This window comes from Gallinula chloropus (genome assembly GCF_964237585.1).
Source record: "Gallinula chloropus genome assembly, chromosome: 24".
Lineage (NCBI taxonomy): Eukaryota > Metazoa > Chordata > Aves > Gruiformes > Rallidae > Gallinula > Gallinula chloropus.
Genome location: NC_140109.1, coordinates 6,512,478 through 6,527,653, shown reverse-complemented (window position 1 = coordinate 6,527,653; position 15,176 = coordinate 6,512,478). Strand labels below are relative to the sequence as shown.

Genomic DNA, 15,176 nt, shown 5'->3' with positions numbered 1-15,176 from the left:
GTCAAATTGCAGATTTAACAGAAATTTCACAGGAAATGAACTGCAAAAATCTGAAGAAGTTCATTTCCTGGCTCCCTTACCCTACCAGGGCATCCCAGGTCTGATGTGCCTGCCACAATGAGGTGGGCAAGGAACAGAACAAAATGATGTATACAAACTTTTGATAATTCTTTCCTTTTTTCATCTATCTGGGATGTGAAGATTCTGTTCATAAGTTTTTATCAGTATCTTTAGGGACTGTGCTGTGGTAATCAGGTATAGGTGCTTTCAGATCTCCTTCTCTCAATTCTCTGCTTATCATCAAGACTTAAAATCATTGATGCTGGGTGAGTCTTTAATGGCATGTGGGAATTGACACGTTGGACCTGAATCATTACTAATGCCATCATTAAAGTGCCTGTTTATTGACAGTCTTGGAGCAGAGGGGAGGGTTGAACGTGCACTGAAAAGAAACTTCCTTCTTGCTTGAGGGCCACAAAGATGATCAGAGGGCTGGAGCAGCTCCCCTACGGAGAGAGGCTGAGGTTGGTTATTACACCCTAGCACCACAACATTCCTTTCCCTTCAGTAACAGTTTCCTTACAGTTTTAAGCCCAAGAAAAAGAACATTTTCTTCCTTACCTGCTGGGTGGTGGCATCCTGTTGGACGTAAGCCACTTGGGACGGATCTGTAAACAGAGTCTAGACAAAGTGAAAAAGGCTTATCAAACCGGCCTCGGGGTCGAGTCCTCCTGACACACACAAAAGTCACCCTGCCACCAAGAAGTGATCCTCAGTCAGGCCTTTGCTAACTCCTAATGTACTTAGTACCACAGCAGACTTACCCACGTGAACCTACATGCATAGAGATGGAACTGAAGGTATGTGCTGCTCCAAAGAGGGTATTATTGTGTATATGTCCACATGGCACTTATCTACATACTTAAAAGCACTTCATGGGATTTTATTTAAATACAAAACCACTGTCAACTGCTGATCTGTATTTTTTAAATACAGAAAACACTGTCAACTGCTCCATTTCATTCTCTAGATCAAATTTCTAGAGAATGAAATTCAGTAGCTGTAGGAAGGCGAAGTGACACCTGAGGGCAGGACAGAAGACAACTATTCATCCTTCTGCACAGTCACAAGAGTGTTCCTCAAAAGAAAGCAGGCAGATGTCAGGCCTATCCTACATGTGAATCTGGTATGGCCAAGGCTGCTGGGGTGGGTTTTTGCTCCCCCATTTCACAGAATACATGCCAACTCCATTGTTCTTAGAGTAGCCAGCAAGAACAGTCCCAACTGGACAGCTTTTCCCTCCTGGAAAAGCAAGACTAAGATAAAAACTAAGTACCAACTGAGGTTGGCCCTGCTTACTTTGCCAAAAACTTGAAATATATATATGCTGCCTGTAGCAGCCTGGCTCCAACAAATAAAGCATGGCATAACCCAAATTCCATTAGTGCTTGGCTAACTTCATCTCACTCCTGTGGTCGTGTGTTAATACTACACCTCTCTTGACAAAATGACAGTATGGAGTGACTCTATTAGTAACTTCCCAACAGTCTCTCAAAATCCCCTCCAGAGCATCCCACCATGCAGGAACTGCTTTTATGTAACAGCTAAGAGCTGCCTAAGAGAGACCACACTGCGTGAGGCTATGCCAGCGTTGCCGTGGGTGTCACGTCCACGCACTCTTGTAGCATCACTAATCTGTCCTGTCAGCAAAGACAGCACAAAATATTCTCCACAAAGCCTGCCTGCTCCTCTTTTTATCTGTCCACACAGAGGTGCAGATGCATTCAGTATTAGCTCTCCAGAAACGCAGGCTGCCAGGGAATAAAAGCTATGGGATAGAATTATGAAGGGAAAGAACCTAGGTCTGTAAATTCAAAAGCTCCTCTGAAGAGAGACTACAAAGTTAGATTGAATACACTGAGATCCTTCTGTAAAACAGGCATGACTGTTACTGTAACTATCAATTATGAGAACTGTACGATGCAAAAAACAAGAACAGAGAGATTGTTCTTTGCATTTTACTGAACAGAACAGAGGCAGAATTTCTGGAGAGATTATCTGTGTTTTGGAAAACACCTTGGATTTAATTATAATCTCATCCACCTTCAGCATAACCACCAGCATTCCATAATTCACAGCCTCAACATCCTTTGATTACCAGGTCTGCACACCAGACAAACGAGCAGCATGAAGTCCCTGCTCAGCCATGGGCAGATAAATGCGTTAAGAGACACTGCCTGCTATTTTCCAGTCGTACCACTTGGCTGGTAGCTGGCTTTCATCTCAAACAAGGCTGTTCTGTTTTCTAGGTGCCAAAATGGGGTGGGTGCAGAACCACACATGCCTGCGTAGCTTCCACGGGATGGATGTACACGAGCGTGTGCTCCGAGGTGTCCACGGAGGTGTAGGAGGTGCCATCCGCTGTGTAGACAACCTGCTGGGAGGGACGGTCCTGCTCATCACTGTACACAATCTGTGCCACTGTCCCCCCCTCTGGGACAAAGTGAACCTGAAAGGAAAGCAGATCATGCATTGAAACCTTTGCCTATGGGAAACAACACAAGGCACAGGTGTCTTGGAAAGCAGAGTCCCAACTACCTCACCAATTGTTTTGAAAACAGTAAAACACTCGTTGTTTAGCACACATTCCAAAATCTCACCTGAATTGTGGCAGCAACAGAGAAATCTGGACTAAAATAAAATGGGTTTACTCAAGTTTTAATGGGTTTTAATTCAAGATCTATCCGGTGTAAAGGGCACCTTCCCATACTCAGCTCTTACATGTGGCTCTGAAAATTCCTAAGAGAAAGAGAAGGTCAGACTTGAACTGGTGTATCTGTGGGATTTATTGGTATACATTTCCCTTTATTCTCATATTCCTTTCTGGATTTATGATAATTACTTCATCCAGCTCATTCTGCAGTGAGCCAAACAGCTAAGGGAATCTATTCCCTTCAACACTGCGTCGAGTAATAGAATCGCACCGACCATGAGGCAGCAACATCAGCTCTTAGATTGCTTCTCTGTACTTCCTGCATGGGGTATCAGTAAAAATTCAACTACTTAAACAGAGAAACATATAACTGAAAGCATTAAGCAATGACTTCAAGGGCTACTGGAACAAGTTCTGACTAAGGCAGCAGTTTAAATCCAAACAAGCTGATTTTGACAGGACATTACAATCAATGAGGTGGGTGCAGAGAGGTGGGCGCTGGTCTCTCCAGCCAGGGGCCAGGAGATGGGACAAGGGGCAATGGGCTCAAGCTGCTCCAGGGCAGGGTCAGAGCAGCTGTGAGGAGAGAATTCTTCCCTGGCAGAGTTGTCAGGGCCTGGCCCAGGCTGCCCAGGGAGGGGGCTGAGTCCCTGCCCCTGGGTGTGTTTAACAGAGGGGAGATGAGGTGCTCAGGGAGCTGGTTTAGCTTAGGATGGGAATGACTGGACTTGATCTTAAAGGTCTTTTCCAACCTGGTGATGCTGTGAGAAATGATGATTAGCAGCCTTCCTTAAACAAGTGAGAACATTTAATTCCAGTGGCAATAGGAACAGCTTTTGACAACCTTTACAAGCTGAAAACCATTTTCAGCCCATGAGAAAAACAAGGCAGTTAACATGAAAACTAGTTTTAGCATCTGTATTCATATCCCCATCAAATCCTTTCCCATAAACCAATGCCACAGTTACATATTTGTTTCACCTTTTAGCTTGTGTTTCAGCAGACACTTCCCCTGGGGGTGCTAAGTGCTGACTCTGTACAATAAATCCTCCTGCACACACTCCAGTAAGGATGCACACAGCGCTTCCCATTTGGAGAGCTCTCTGCAAATACTAATTAAGCCTTAGAACTGCCACGTGCTGTGGAGAGCACGGTTATCCCCTCGTACAGATAATGCAGCACAGGCCACTGAGAAGTGCCTTTCTCTGCAAATTTCAAAGCTGGAAATTACCCAGACAGTGAGAAATTCTCAGCTTGCAGGTCAGGTGACAGGCAGCACCCCGGTGGTAATATATTCAAAAGAATAAATCAATTTACAGTCTTCTAGAAATTCTCAGCTGCATTGTCTCAGAGACAGAGGGCTTAGCCATGTACATCAGAAGCTGAGGTAGTCACTAACAATTAACATTTCTCCCCTCCCAATATCTGACTGGAAAGACATTATTCACCCACAGTTCCAACCCATTTGACTGATGCCATCAAATAGGCCTCCACAGATTTTGTTAACATTCATTAATCTGAATAGCCTTTCACTTTCCCCCATGGTTATACACATACATATGGACCCTGCAACATCTACAGCCACCAGCTGCCTCCACTCAGCTCATTTCAGGTTTTCACAGCTCACTTTGTGAAGCTTTCATCCCAAATCACCCAGGATACTTTTGTATTTCTCCTCAAATGAAAGCTGAGTTCCCTGACTATCAAAACCAGTCGAGTGGGAATGCCTGCTTGCTGAGCCACCACAGGGAGCCCAGTTCAGTCTGCACAGAAACCCAGAGCTCTGGAAGGCACTAGTCACCTGAGCAGTGTTCTGCTCCTGCTCAGCAGAGTCAGCCCACACCCGAGGACTTTCCTCTTTTGAGTCCATCTCCTCCCTGCCGTGGTGCTCCATGCTGAGAGAGATCAACTGGAGGAGTGTCTGGCTGAATAGGTTCACCTGTTCACTGTGCCTCTACCTCCAGAAGAGAAGGTGATCTTCAGGGGCATGGCTATAAAAGAAAAAACAACAAGAGGATGGAGGTATTAAAACAAGCACAACACATGGTACTGAGGTATGAGGTATTAGTCAGCTATTGCTACAATTGCATCAAAGGACCGTACTGAATGCCTCAAAGATCATGCTGGACTCCTCCTGCTCTTCTTTCCTTGGCCACAGACAGTCCACTAAACATTCTTCACATTGTCCTTGTGGCACCTACAGGCCCAGAAATCAATAAATGATGCAGAAAATTGACTTTTAGCTTTTTTACAGAGAGTGGTGAGGGGTTGGAACAGGCTGCCCAGAGAGGGGGTGGGTGCCCCATCCCTGGGGGTGTTCAAGGCCAGGTTGGATGGGGCTCTGGGCAACCTTGTGTAGCTCCAGGCCTGGAGGTTGGTGTCCCTGCCTGTGGCAGGGAGGTTGGAGCTCTGTGATCCTTGGGGTCCCTTCCAACCCAGCCCAGGCTGTGATTCTATGATTCCAATGAGAAAACTCTATGTTCAGAGAAGCATTGCCACTCATTTCATTCAAAATACATTTGGTTGGAGAACTACCTGGTTTGACATCTACAGGCAGCTTTCACCTCGGACAAAACCACAGCCCCAGTTGGGATCCAGGCAGCATTACAACAGACAACTCCTAAAACAAGAACAGTGAAACTTAAACTCTTAATTCATGTGAGTCCAAAGATCCTGACACGCTGCTGCCGAGCCAGGTTTTAGTCACCTCTCACAATTTTATCGGTGCCTCTCAAGCTGCCATTGGGAAGCTCAGCAGTGTAATTTACAGCTCTGGTGATTGGTTTAGCCAGTGGTTCAGCACCTTCCCAATCCTTCGTCTCTAATGTCACATTAAATCACATAGCCTGGGAATTAGCATGAGGCTGAGCCCATTTCATTTATCAGCCAGTCCAATTAACTTTATTTTCTACCAGGGTGTCTCGCTGGGCTGCTCCAACGCCAGGACCCCGTCTGTGCACCAGGAAGAAAGCAGAAGGCTCCTTGCTGATGCTTTCATTCATTTGCATTTAAAATGCAAATTATTTGAGTCATAATTTATTCCCATAAATGCTAGCAGTTGGCTTGTCATTGCCAACCTAAAAAAAGATAAGGCAGGAAGAAAAAGAAGCAGCAAGTCCTTTCTGCCTTCTGCTGATTTTGCCAGCGCTGAATAAGCTCTGCAGAGCCAAGCACCCACTGCACCACTGGGAACCTGGAACGGGCTGCCCAGAGAGGGGGTGGGTGCCCCATCCCTGGGGGTGTTCCAGGCCAGGTTGGATGAGGCCCTGGGCAACCTTGTGTAGCTCCAGGCCTGGAGGTTGGTGTCCCTGTCTGTGGCAGGGAGTTGGAGCTCTGTGATCCTTGTAGTTCCTTCCAACCCAGACCAGGCTGTGAGTCTATGATTAACTGTATGGAAATGTCTCCTGAGCTGCATGGGGGAAAGAAATGTAATCATATTAATTCCACATGTATGGAGAAAAACTTTGGGCAAGAGATTTTGGGGCATTGCTAGACACTAAGCACTGCTATTATTGGTGACTAGAGGCTAACACTTGCTGTCTCACGCTGAGCAACAAAGCACGTGTGTGCCACACAGTCCCATGTACATCCTGAGGGGCTGGGATAAAGGAACAGGAATCCTACCTGTATGAATGCTGAGAGGTACAGAACATCCACAGAACACAGAGGAGGAAAAAAACCAACAAATAAACGTGTACCTGCACACAGTGTTTCAGCTAAGGGGTTTCACTGCTATGAAAACATGAAGTGAGGCAAACAATGATTGGATCAATAAACACCAGCCTTGTTCTCCAAGAGTTGACAGCCAGGTCATTGACTAACAAATATTATATATATCTATATATATATATAGATATAGATATATATACACACACACAGGTATCTCACAGCACACACAAGCTCCAATATATAAATACAGACCATCCATCCCTACATAGCCCCCTATACTCAGCTGTCTTTTAAGAAACCAGATGGGTTTTAACAGAAGCAAGTGGAGAGTCTGGCACCTGGGAAGGAATAACTGCTGGAATCAGGACAGGCTGGGGGTGACCTGCTGGAGAGGAGCTCTGTGGAGAAGGACCTGGGGGTACTGGTGGGTGACAGGGTGGCCATGAGCCAGCAGTGTGCCCCAGGGCCAAGAAGGACAATGGGATCCTGGGGGCATCAAGAGGAGTGTGGCCAGCAGGTGACAGGAGGGGATCCTCCCCCTCTGCTCTGCCCTGGTCAGGCTCCACCTGGAGCATTGTGTCCAGTTCTGGGCTCCCTGGGATCAAACAGCCAGGGATCTCCTGGAGAGAGTCCAGAGGAGGCTGCGAAGGGGATGAAGGGCCTGGAGCATCTCCCCTGTGAGGAAAGGCTGAGGGAGCTGGGGCTGTTCAGCCTGGAGAGAAGCAGCCTGAGAGGGGATCTGATCAATGGGTATAAAGATCTGAAGGGTGGGACACAGGGGGACATGGGCAGCCTCTGCTCAGTGTCTGTGGGGACAGGACAAGGGGCGATGGGCTCAAGTTGGAGCACAGGGAGTTCCACCCCAATGTGGGGAAGAACTTCTTCCCAGTGAGGGTGAGGGAGCCCTGGGACAGGCTGCCCAGGGGGTGTGGAGTCTCCTTCTCTGGAGAGATTCCAGCCCTGTCTGGACACCAACCTGTGTGCCCTGTCCTAGGGACCCTGCTTTGGGGTCTACAACTGCTTGTGTGAAACTCAACAGCATCTGTGTCAGTAACCTAAGCACAACAAGAAGTTTTACATCAAATTAAATCCCTATCCAGCTGATGCTCTCTGGCTGGTTTACCCCAAATGCCTCTCTCTTGCCTGTCATTATCCATCACAAGCCAATTCAGGTAATTGCACTAACAACAGCCAGTTGTTTAATCAATTACCTAATTGCTTAGAAAAATAAAAATAAATGCTAGAGGTTTCAAGTTTGGGTGTTTTGGGGTTTGGTTTTGCTTTTTTTTAGAAATAATCACCCTGTTAGCAATAATGCAATTAAATTAACAAGTGATTGAATTAAGAGAAAGGCATGGCTCTGGCTAATTCCACACAGTACAACCAATGGCAGAATTTTTGGCTGCCCTTCCCTACAAGCAGATCCTGAAGGACTGAAGGAAGATCCTGACTCACTGCTGCAGACTCATTTTGGCACAAATAACTTAAGAGTTTGAGTGGAAAGGAGACTAAAGGGTTCAGAGAGGTCTTTACCAGACAAATCTGAGCATTAATAATCATACCTGCAAGACAAAAAACAAACCCCAAAGCACCCAAAAGTTGTGAAAGGAGGTAGAAGCCAGTGATGTCAAGTTTTGCCATGGTTCTAAAGGTCAGCACTAATCTCATGGGGGAAAAAAAAAAGCAAGGCTGAGCCAAATCCAGCAGCTCAGTGATTTGGTTTCTATAAATGGTGCTGTTATTGCTGCTCTTCACAGAAATGAAAGAAAATACACTGCTCAGCCCAGCCAATTGTTTGACAATAACAATCAGATAATGTTAGGAGCTGCAGGATTTGCTGATGTTTTCAACTCCTGTACTTTAAAATACATCCTTGGATCTGCCTCTCTGGAATGTGTTTGGGCTCTCTGAATAATCAGCACTGCTCACCACACCACATAGAAAAGCACATCCCTGGAAACATGGATGTGAGAAGTCAGTGCCAGAGCAGACAGGCCACGTCCCACAGAGGTCTCAAGGCCAGGCAACAAAGAGAGCCCCAGGCAGGAGCAAGAATCACAGAATCACAAGGGTTGGGACCTCCAGAGCCCATGGGGTCCAACCCCCTGCCAAAGCAGGGTCCCTAGGACAGGGCACACAGGGCGGTGTCCAGACGGGGCTGGAATCTCTCCAGAGAAGGAGACTCCACACCCCCTGGACAGCCTGTCCCAGGGCTCCCTCACTGGGTAAAAGTTCTTCCACATCTTGGTGCAGAACTTCCTATACTCTAACTTGCAGCTATTGCCCCTTGTCCTGTCCCCACAGCCACTGAAAAGGGGCTGCCCATTTCCCCCTGCATCCCATACTTAAGGTATCTATAAACATTAATAAGATCCCCCCTTAGTCTTCTCTCCAGGCTGAACAGCCCCAGCTCACTCAGCCTTTCCTCACAGGGGAGATGCTCCAGGCCCTTCATCATCTTCCTAAGAGCTGCTCTGAAAGAACAGCCAAACCAGACCCACAGTTAAGGTCAGGTACTAGAAAGGAAGAGCTGCTCCAAAGTCACCAACAACAAAACTGCCAGGAAACACAAACACCCGAGTAAATTTTCCAACCCTGACCACAGAAAAGACCAAAATAGTTTTGCTCACTTGTCCTCTGCAGGATGCTGCCCCTCATTAACCCTGCATCATCTTAACTTTCCTCTTCAAATCCCCTCCTCACCATCCATCACAGCTGTGACACCAACAGCCGTGGCTTCCTGGAGACTGTCATGATTTCCCTGTGGTCTCCTCTCAGCAGAGATGTCTATAACTCCAAAGGAAGCAGCAGAGGTCCAGCTTGGTATCTTCATGAATGAGCTGCAGGAGGATCACAAGGAGTACACCAGGGCACGAGGCCTCAATGCTAAGGCTGCTGGCAACAGCAGCTGGGGAGATGGAGGTAAAGAAGACAAGTATTTTCTCAGAGAGCCTAGATGGAAGCTGTGGGAGTTCTTCCAGCAGGAAGAAATGCACAACTTTGAGCAGAATGGTTGCCAAACAGCTGGCATGCAAGGGAAGGCTCTCTGCTTGCTCCCCACACAAGGGATTATCCTTTGCTATTGTTGCTTTATCTCATGCACATCAGGCAAGCTAAATACCAAGGCAAGGCCCTCAGGGGGAGGTCCTGCTATGTCTGAGAGGGACACACACACACACACACACACACACACACACACACACGTGTGTTTTAAGGCCTAACACCTAATATACAACCTCAGTTGTCACCAACCTGCTGTTCACATACAACCTGATGAGGGGTATACACAAGAGCAAGAAGCGGTGCCCACACAGGGGATGCTAAGGCAGGTACAGAGACTGGGAAGGCAGCCCTTTGCTCCCCAAAACAGCAAGGCATGCTTCTCTCAGTGCACACTGGTAATAACCCAGTATCACACCAGTACATCAGTGGCAGGATGCAGCATGTCAATGATTTTATACCTTCCCTCATGCTATGCAACATGGATCAGGGGCCTGCAACAAACTCCCACTGCTTTAAAAGATACTACTGATAAAAGCCTGGACATACCCAAATTCTAGTGCACATCCTGACACACAAAATACAGGCTCCAGAAGAAGATAAGCTCATTCTGACCTGTGCCTGCCAGAGCTCTGGCTGAAACAGCACCCATGGGTGCTGCCCTGGAGCTCCCTGTGACGTGCCCATGTTTGGCACAGGTAGGAAGCTTCTCAGTGCCAGAACAACCTGGTGCTCGTCACAACTAGGGAACAGCCAACTCAGAGCTGGAGCACGGGCAGCAGACGTGCAGGGCAGGGTGTCTGTACACCCATAACACCCAGCTGTCCTCCTCATCAGGTGTATCCACCACCTCTTCAAGCCCTACCAGGTGTGTTTCAGTTTGCTGTTGGCATTTACCTTCCTTTCCTCAACACCCTCTGGGGACCTGCTGGAGGCAGAGACCCACAGCCTTCCTCTTTAGTTCTTGCCCTTTACATCCAATCCAAAAAAATCTCATTAAGGGCAAAGCTCTCCTGTGCAGCCCCTGATGCCTGGAAAGCATCTTTGTGTCACTGTCTGAACAGCTCCTGGGTTTTGAAAGCTCCTTTTGGCCACCTCTCTCCTGTTCCAGCAGCACGTGGTTCCTTCTGAAGCCACATTATTAGATCAGCAGCTCTCCCCAGCCACTGGGTTCAGCTCTGGAGGATGAGAAAGCATCCCTCAGGGCCAAAAAGCCTCACTCAGCACCCTACAGCAACATGCTTGTTGGCCTTGCTGACCTCAGTAGAAGACATCCTACCCTCAGCTATGGCAGCACCCACACCACACTGCCTTGGAGGTGTGCCTGTCACCTCTAACACCCAGGGAGTGGGAGCAAAGGGTGCTTTGAGAGAGCCTCCAGTGTGAAGACACACAGAGTGCTTCAAAGGAAAGCTCCACTCTGAAATTCACAGGAAAACACCACCACAAAAGATAATGAACAGTATTTTCTTGGCATACCTGCTAACAAGGAATGGAAATTTCTTTCCATGCTGGGACTACACAAGATACACAGACAAAAACTCCAGGGACTTCATCTGCAGCCACCTCTCCAAGTCTAATTAAGGACAATTGTGCTGAGGAAGCACCCGGGCTGCCAAACATTCCTCTTTGTCCCTTCTCTGAGACAACGGGAACAGGGGAACATTCGAGCTGGGTGAGGAGGAAAGGCCACCTCCCTGCTCAGGGAGCCAGAAAGCCACTGCGGTATCTCAAATGAGAATCCACTTTACTATAATGGTGCATAAAACAGCTAATGTGATTTACTCCCTAGTGTAAGAGAGGCTTGCATATAGGTAGGGGTTCCCTGCAGCAACAGCAGGGGCTATTAGCTTAATCCTTTAAGTACCCAGCTCACCACCCACTCCTGCGCCACTAACCCCACACACAAGGCCAGCAAGAAGTGTTACAAAAGGGGTGGGTTGTTTTTTTTACAGCTAGGGCTCTTCCTCCGGCTTTTAAGACGAAGATGATTTATTATGCTCAAAAGGAACATCGCATGTACCTGCAAAAAAGCTCTATCCCACACTGGAGTTAATTACCCCAGCTTGCCTAGAAGGCAGAGCCGGTGCATTCCCTGAGACCCCTTGGCAAGAACAGGCTTTCACTGCGGCAAGAAGGTTTCTAACCTCACTGAGGACTGAGTCACCACTGCTGGCTCCTCCTCTGCATCCTCATCCATCAAAAGCACACATTGTTTCAAGGAACCCTGGCTCTAGGGCTTTTTATTTTTTGGCTGAATGTTACTAATCAGGTAATATATAACCACAATATTGGTGTTTTACTGGTGAGTTCGAAATGGAAGTCACACACAGGGCTGGGACAGCAAAGATGATTTACTTCCACAAAAGGAAAATGGGCTTCAGTTTCTTTAGGTGTATAATAAATAGAGCAGCTCAGCCAAATCCAAACTCACTCTTTACTCAAATGATGCATAATGAATCGATCTATCTATATTCTTATGGTATATCCATCAAAGCAACAAGGAACTGGAAGAGCTCTTTTAGATCTTCAAGGCTGGTAGGTCCTCTGCTACCGTGTCCACCGTGTCACAGTGTCCCTTTTCCTAAAGGGACAGCATCCAAGCACTAAAAGGGAGAGCATGACAGCCTGTTGCACCTATTCTCTCACAAAGTATCAGAGAAGGGGTTGAAAGTATAGCTGTTTCTACCACAAAACACAGGAGATAAGCCAGCACTCCAAAAGGAGAGCTTGACATGATGCTGCCATGGGCTGGACAGCCACCTACTCAGAGGTGCAGTTCCTGCTCTAAGGGCATCTCTGTTTAGTCCTGAGCTCCTCATGGTCTCTCCTTCACCCTCCACATGGGCAACAAGACTGGTTCTCTACACTCCTGCACATGCTCTTCTTAAATCACCTCTCTTCCCACTTGGTCAACATCTACCTCCCCACTCCAGCAACCAATATCTGTCTGTCTGTCCCCCAATCCTCACCTTCCTGAACGTGCCACCTTGTTCTTCATGGCATCTTCTTCCACATGGCTCGTTCTCAGAGGTCCCTGCAGTACCATCCTCTGTCACTATCACACACCACAATGCTCAGGCTCCAGCTGCTTGAGGCAGTGACCCTTGTCTACTTGATTGATTTGGCTTATAGTTGATGGAGAAGAACAATTGAGCAAGACAATGGGGAGAACAGGCATTTAAAGTACAACCCAACACAGAAGGAAACTCAAAAGGTCTGTATCAAAACCTGTGCTGCACTGCTGGGTATGCAGCCTTCCAGAAAGCACACTCAGGTTGTACTGGAAGAACACAGAACTGGACCAAAACCACCACATCACCCAGTTCCCCTCCAGTTTCATTTTGCCTTTTGGGTTTTTTTGGTCTCTTGTCCCTTCCTTCAGCAAAGCCAAGGCTGCTCCCCTTCCTGTGGGCTCCCACACCTTTGCATCTCTCATCTGAATCAAGTCACCCCTCTACTCCTCAAATTCCAAAGACAAAGCTATCTGCTTTCTGCACGTTAAAAACCAAACCAAAACCAACTTGTGTCTTCCAGAACAGCCACTTCTGATGTATTCCAGACAATGGAGATTAAAAATGGCTATTTTTACATTAAAACAGCTGGGGACTCCACAGACAAAGCCAGTTCAGAGCTACAACACAGCTTCCATTTCTGGAGTGTTTTACTAGCACAAAATAAAAGTGACAAGTAGGGCTGATCCCATGTTTGAGTCAAAACGAAATTCACAATACTAAACCAGCCCCCTCAATCAGCTAGGCTTGAAAGTCAATTAAAACTCAGTTTACACAGCTGACAGCAGCTGCAGGTGGTGAGAAACACACTGGAAGTAGCTGCTGACTGCAGAGGGAATTACCCAGAGAGAGCTCACCCAGGGATTTTCTCAGCAGGTTAGTAAGGGTGCTAGGACAGCCAGCAGCAACACAGTCAGTTTATTCCATCACATAAGAACAGGTTACATGGCTATGTCATCCTATAACCAAGGTAATTAAGCTGGCTTAATTTCAAACGCTTAACACACCAGCAAAGGGCCAAGAAACTCAACAATTCAGGAGAGAAGTCCTCCCTTTAAGAACTGACTCAAGAAATACACCGTCTTGTATTTTATCTTCTTCCCCAGAAACGAAGGCATGACAAAGCTCCAGACTGTCAATTATTTTATTTCCACAAAGTAAAGCAAGAACATCTCTCTTGAAAAATTAACTGATGATTCATTAGCATTTCATCTTCTAACTTAACCAACAGGGGGGGGGGGGGGGGGGGGGGGGGGGAAGAATTTTAGCCATCAAATACCAGAAGAATGACAAAGTTCAATACAGTCTCTATCCCTACTGAAACTCTGGAAGGGAAACACTGATATGCATCTTAGAGACACCCACTTTGGCAGGGAGTTGGACTCGATCATCTCTGGAGGTCCCTTCCAACCCTTATGGTTCTGTGAGTCCATGACAGACAGCATTGTGCTTGTTCATTCTTCAAAGCCCTGTAAGGAGCACAGGACAGTAATACACTGGACAGGCCGGTGCATAAGATACCAAAAAGCAAGTACTGAGCGTTTTACTCTCAGAACTACAAAGCTCAGCAGGTTAAAGCTGAGTTTTTAACTGATCTACAGAGCCCTGGCAAGAGCTCTACTGAAGTAAGAAACTACCATGGAGTATCTTGTACAGGCAGACAGAGCCTATGAAGGGTGAACAAGCACGAAAGAGAGAGCACTGGGAGCTCATTTTTTTTCCATTCCAGTGTCCCAATTTAACAAGCTCCCATTTAGTGTCCTCCTAACAGAGCCATGGCACAGGAGGTGGGGCACAGCAACCCAACCCAAAACCTAGATAGCAACAGGCCCATGAACTCCCAAACAACCATCTCTCAAGACAAGTGGGTTCCTTCAGCAACCCGCTACCCCAGCAGAGCCAGGGCAGCGCTCTCCACCTGCACAAGCTGCTCCTGCTCAGGGGTGGGCCTTGGCCATTCCTCCAGGTGCTCAGCAGACGGGACCACCTCACACCCCGTGAGGCAGCACAAGGCCCAAACCCACCCGCTGGGCCCTGGGACGAACTGATCTGCACCAAGGGCCATCCCGGCAGCCCAAGGCGGTGGGGAAAGGGCTGACCGCCCTCGACACAGACCCCCGGGACCACCCAAACTGCAGCCTTTCCCTGCTGGGGGCCAAGGCGCCATTTTCGGGTAGGTGAAGCCGCCAGCAGAGATCAACCCCCTGACCCCTCTCAGGCCTGACTGCGAGCGCCTGCCCCACCCGCACCCCTTTATATACCCCCGCGCCCATCGCTGCCATCGGCAGTAGCCAATCCGGGGAGGGGGTATGACGCCCCCCTCCCCTAACTAGGCCAATAGCAACCAGGGGCGCGAGGCACGCGGCCAATCATGAGGCGCAGGTGCCCGCCCGTCCCCCCACCCACTCACACCCCCCCGCACCCGCTTCCCGCCACCGCTCCCCAGCGTGGAAACCCGCCGCCTCACACGATCCCCCCCCCCCCCCCGCGAGAGGCGCCAACAGCCCCCCCGCCAGGGCGCCCCACGGGCAGTTAGCACCAACCACTCCGGCCCTGGGGGGGGGGGGGGGGAACGGGGGTTCGGCGGCCGGAGGCCGAGGAAAGAGCGAAGGGGACACCCTGTCAGGCGAGGGCTGGGGAAGCTGCTCTAACCGTGGGGCGAGGGGAGCGAGCCGCCCGAATAACGGCGGGGGGGAAGCTGAGGCGCCCACGGTGCTGGAAGAGGGGGGGGGGGGGACACACACACGAAACACACCAAGATGGCTCCGGTATTATTCTCC

General features: G+C 48.4%; 1 protein-coding gene across 8 annotated transcripts in view; it reads right to left on the bottom strand.

Moving 5' to 3' along the window:
- The window catches only part of PRDM10 (PR/SET domain 10), a gene marked incomplete at its 5' end in the record, with an annotated part of 35,114 nt that extends 30,507 nt beyond the window's left edge, over positions 1-4,607 (bottom strand). For 5 of the 8 annotated variants that reach the window (XM_084274867.1, XM_084274869.1, XM_084274871.1 and 2 more), the window contains 3 exons: positions 622-681; positions 2,345-2,509; positions 4,515-4,583. In XM_084274867.1, the coding sequence (XP_084130993.1) occupies positions 622-681; positions 2,345-2,509; positions 4,515-4,583 (294 nt within the window). Of the gene's footprint in view, positions 1-621; positions 682-2,344; positions 2,510-4,514 lie in introns of all 8 variants that reach the window. The other 3 variants (XM_084274865.1, XM_084274866.1, XM_084274868.1) reach the window with 2 other exon arrangements.
- Positions 4,608-15,176: the final 10,569 nt, after the last annotated feature.